The 5,000-nt window shown below is 48.5% G+C and overlaps 1 protein-coding gene across 1 annotated transcript in view; it reads left to right on the plus strand.

The window, feature by feature from the left end:
- The window catches only part of fat4 (FAT atypical cadherin 4), a 106,519-nt gene that overhangs the window by 5,429 nt on the left and 96,090 nt on the right, over positions 1-5,000 (plus strand). Inside the window, exon 2 of the mRNA XM_016254641.1 lies at positions 10-3,546. Within this exon, the coding sequence (XP_016110127.1) occupies positions 10-3,546 (3,537 nt within the window). The remainder of the gene's footprint in view (positions 1-9; positions 3,547-5,000) is intronic.

Genomic DNA, 5,000 nt, shown 5'->3' on the forward strand with positions numbered 1-5,000 from the left:
GCTTCTCAAATAGTGCTGAATATCAGTGCCAAAGACCAAGGCCTGCAGCCGAAAATCTCCTACACCAAATTGATAGTGAATATCACTGATGTTAACGACCAGGTCCCCACTTTCACTCAAAGCACGTATCACATTTCCTTAGTCGAGCATTCGCCGGCCGGCTCCGAGCTTGTGGTGCTCTCTGCGACAGATTCGGATCTCGGTGCCAATGGCACGGTCCGATTCTCATTTGACCCTGAAACCCCCGTGAGTGTCCAGAATAAGTTCAGGTTGGATGCAATATCGGGCCGGTTGAGGACAGCCACAGAGTTAGACAGAGAAGAAGAGGGCTTCTATCTGCTGCACATCAAAGCCACAGATGCAGGCACGCCCCCCCTTTACTCCATCTGCAAAGTCAATATCACACTGAAAGATGTTAATGATAACAGCCCAGTGTTTTACCCCGTGCAGTATTTTGCCAATATCAAAGAAAACGAGCCCTCGGGCTCATTTGTGACTAGTGTAACAGCTTCCGACCCTGACCTTAGCCGCAACGGCACTGTAAAATATGCCATCACTGCTGGTGACTCTTACAAGTTTCACATCAATAGCAACTCTGGTAAAATCACGACTTTAGTGCCACTCGACAGAGAGGAGAAAACCTCTTATCAGCTGCAGGTCACTGCGACAGACGGAGGCGGATTGCGCTCGCACACACAGGCTATAGTCACTGTCACTGTTGTAGACACGCAAGATAACCCGCCCGTGTTCAGTCAGAAAGACTACAGCTTTGTTATGTTTGAGAACGTGGCCGTTGACACCATTATTGGCACCGTGTTGGCCACCACAGTAGATCTAAACACAAATATTACTTATTTGATCACATCGGGGGACCAGCGTGGTCTGTTTGCTATCAAAGGCAGCACAGGGCAGATCACAGCTTCGGGGCTGATAGACAGAGAAGAGCAGGCGTTTTACCAGCTCAGGGTGATTGCTAGGGGTGGGGAAGTTACGGGGGAAGCTTTAGTTAATATCACAGTGAAGGATTTGAATGATAACGCACCTCATTTCATTCACAATGTCGAGCATGTCAGTGCTGTGGAAAACTGGGCCACCGGTCACCATATATTCCAGGCTAAAGCTTCGGATCCTGATGAGGGGACCAATGGCATGGTCGTGTACAACCTCAAACAGAACCCCAAAGGCTTGTTTCACATCCACGAAAGACACGGATTGATCACCCTCACTGGCCCCCTAGAAGTCACCACCAGCTCCTACCAGGTGGAGGTCATGGCCTCTGACCTAGGTGTCCCTCAGCGCACCTCCAGCCTCATTCTCACCATCAGCGTGTACGACGTCAACGACAACACGCCAGTTTTTGACCAGCTCTCCTATGAAGTCACCATTCTGGAATCCGAGCCAGTAAATAGTCGCTTTTTTAAGGTGGAGGCCAGCGATAAAGACTCAGGACTCAATGGGGAAATTGTGTATGACATCATTAGCGGTAACACAAATGACGCTTTTGGGATTTTCCCTGATGGGCAGTTGTATATTAAGGCAGAATTGGACAGAGAAGTACAAGATCGGTACAGTTTATTAGTGGTGGCCAAAGACAGAGCCGTCGAATCACTGAGCGCCAGCATTAATGTGACGATTCTTCTCGACGATGTCAATGACAACCGTCCACTTTTCAACAGCACAAATTATGTGTTCCACTTCGAGGAAGAGCAGGAGCGAGGCTCTTTTGTCGGGCTGGTTTTTGCTGAGGATAAAGACTTTGGGCCGAACAGCGAGGTACGTTACTCCTTTGAAACGCCACAGCCAAATTTCGAGCTGAACGCCATCACGGGTGTGTTGACCAGCACGCTACAGCTCGACCGTGAATCTCTCATGAGACAGAGAGGTGCCTCGGTGTTCAGTTTCACAGTCGTATCCTCTGATCAGGGCCTTCCCAAGCCTCTCAAAGACCTGGCCAAAGTTCAAGTGTACATACAGGACATCAACGACAACACACCGAAATTCACCAAAGACATTTACCAGGCCTCTATCTCAGAATCCGCCCAGAACATGACACAGCTGCTCCGAGTCTCTGCCTCAGACGTAGATGAAAATAAAAACGGCCTTATTCGCTACGACATCGTGGAGGGAAATGAGGATAAACAGTTCAGCATTGACAGCACTTCTGGTCAAGTTACTCTAGTGGGAAAACTAGACTACGAGACAACACCCTTTTACTCCCTCAAAATTATAACGGAGGACTCTGGGATTGTGCCTCTGTCATCCACATGTGTGTTGAGCATCAGTGTCCTAGATGATAACGATAACTCTCCGTCATTTCCCAAATCAACTCTCACAGTGGATGTGCTGGAGAACATGCGGATTGGAGAGCTGGTCGCCTCCGTAACCGCTACAGACTCTGACTCTGGTTCCAACGCTGACATCACGTACAGCATCTCCGCCACAAACAACCACGGCACTTTCAGCATCAGTCCCAACACTGGCAGCATTTTCCTGGTCAAAAAACTGGATTATGAAACGCAGTCCTTGTACAAACTCAACGTCACAGCCAAAGACAGCGGAAGGCCATCCAGGTCTTCCTCCATTCCGGTCATCATTCACGTGAGAGATTTTAATGACAACCCTCCTGTTTTTACACCAGGTGACATTTTTAAGTCCATCCCTGAAAACCTCCCACTCTCCACCTCCGTCATGACTATAACAGCTCACGACACGGATGCTGATATCAACGGCCAGCTGGTGTACTCCATCGTGATGCAGACTCCTAGAGGTGGTCATTTCCGTATCGACACCGCATATGGGGTGATATTCACGAACAAGGAGATCGACAGAGAGTTCTCCAATCTTTTTGAGCTGACCATCAAAGCAACCGACCAGGCCGTGCCGGTCGAGTTCCGCCGTTTTGCTCTGAAAAACGTTACCATATGGGTGACGGACCAAAATGACAACATGCCATTATTTATCTCCCAGAACGCCCTAGTGGCTGAATCTAACATAGTGATCGGTTCTATTCTGACTACAGTAGTGGCTTTTGACCCCGACGAGGGTGCCAACGGGGAGGTGGAGTATGAACTCGTGAGGGGAGATTCGAATACGTTTATCATGGATCGCTACAGTGGAGATATCAGACTCGCCTCTCAGCTCGTTCCCTCAAAACTCATCTACAGTCTGACCGTGTCCGCTACGGATCACGGCACGGACCGCAAGACCTCAAGGACGGAGTTGACCATCATCCTTCAGGGTTCGGATGGCCCGGTCTTCTCCCAACCCAAATACATCACCATTCTAAAGGAGGGCCAACCGCCTGGAACCAACGTCATCTCTCTGGATGCCTCCATTCCACGTGGCACCGGCACCAAGGTGGAGTTTTTTATTGTTTCAGTCCGGAGTGGTGGGAAGGCCGCAGGCCGGCTTTTCACCATTGGCCGCTACTCTGGGGTGATCCAGACAGCTGCAGAACTGGACAGGGAGCAAGGATCGGACCTCTACTTGATAGACGTGTACGCCACTGAAGCCGACTCCAGCCAGCCCAGAACGCAACATGCAGAGGTGAGTAATCGCTGTTTTTTTGGGGGGTGGGGGGTGGGGGGGTGTCAGTGATTTTGATGGCTCGTGCATATTGTGTGAAAGGAAATCTAAGGGAACATATTCTGAAACATGTGCTGAAGTCATTTGTGTGAATGTGGTGGAAAAACCTAAGCGAGAATATCCAAACTAAAGAGGGGGAAAAGAGTGTTGGATAACCGTACGTGCATTACCAAAGTTCCTGCTTCTCTCCCTGAGAATGTGGGCTTTGTTTTTTGGCAGGCTAGCTGTATTGTTTCAGCTCGGAGAGAGCGCAGGCCTTAATCTCAGAGTGGAGCGCTCGCTGTGCTCCGAGTTGCTCAGGCAGAGAGAGGGGAACCCTGGGTAAAATGTGCTGCTTTGTGTTCCTGCTGCGAGCAAACTAATCTCTCTTATCAGCAGTGACAAATTAAACAAATCAGACGCCCAGACAGCATGATTGCAGATATGAATAACACAAAACCACGGGATGGAATTGTTTGTTTCTTTCTTATTGTAATAGTTTTCTGGCCAAGGAAAGGCAGGCTAAAAGGGAAATGAGCGGTGGAGATCCGTGTGTGGGTCTCAGATACCTGTCCCCCGCCGAGTAAGCAGGGGAATTAACCGGGGTTTGAACACCTCAGGCGATGTCGGATCAGGGTGGTCCTTGAGACCCTGCTTTGTGCCACCAGCATTGCCTGAACAGGCAATAAGTGACCATTAAATTCAGCTGACCCTCTAAGTCTCAGTGAATAGAAATTTCCTTTCAGAGGGGGCTGAGCCGAGTAAGAGGAGGAATCTCTAAAAGTGAAACTTAATCCACACGTTCAGTTGGTACATTGCGACGCATCTGCGTTGCTCCCGCTAAACTCTCCCTCGAGGGATAGAGTTAAACTCTCGGCTGCAGGAACCAGATGAAATTCTACACTGGGCTTGTGGGTTTGTGTGCGCAGGCCTCTGCTCAAATGAAAAACAAATGTGATTCTATATATGTGTGCGTTTTGGAAATTTAAACTGGAACTGAAAATGTTACATTATTACAGGCTTGATGATTCGCGTTTATAATGTGGATTTTTTCCCCACATTCTTTGCTGCTGTGATGAAATGTGCTTTGTGTTAGAGTTTTGAAAATATCTTCCCAAGAGGCGTTGCTCTCCATTCCGAGAGAAAGAGAGTGAGCGTAATTAAAGCCAAAACGGTTAGCTTTGCCTTGTGAGGGGGTGTCATCGCTTGTGTCAGATAACGGTGTGCTGAAGTAACTCATCTGAGGTTGTATGAAAGTGTCCATGTGACGTGAAGATCATACCATACAGCAGTGGCAATGGAAGCAGATGTGTGTGACATTAGACCTGCTCAAACTCTGTGTGTGTGTGTGTGTGTGTGTGTGTGTGTGTATCTACTTAGCCATATTTGAGTTTTTTAGAAATGTAAAAATGCAGGAAGTTTTCTGTTAGGATTAT

Source organism: Sinocyclocheilus grahami, unplaced genomic scaffold, assembly GCF_001515645.1.
Source record: "Sinocyclocheilus grahami isolate Dianchi unplaced genomic scaffold, SAMN03320097.WGS_v1.1 scaffold1270.1, whole genome shotgun sequence".
Taxonomy (NCBI): Eukaryota; Metazoa; Chordata; class Actinopteri; order Cypriniformes; family Cyprinidae; genus Sinocyclocheilus; species Sinocyclocheilus grahami.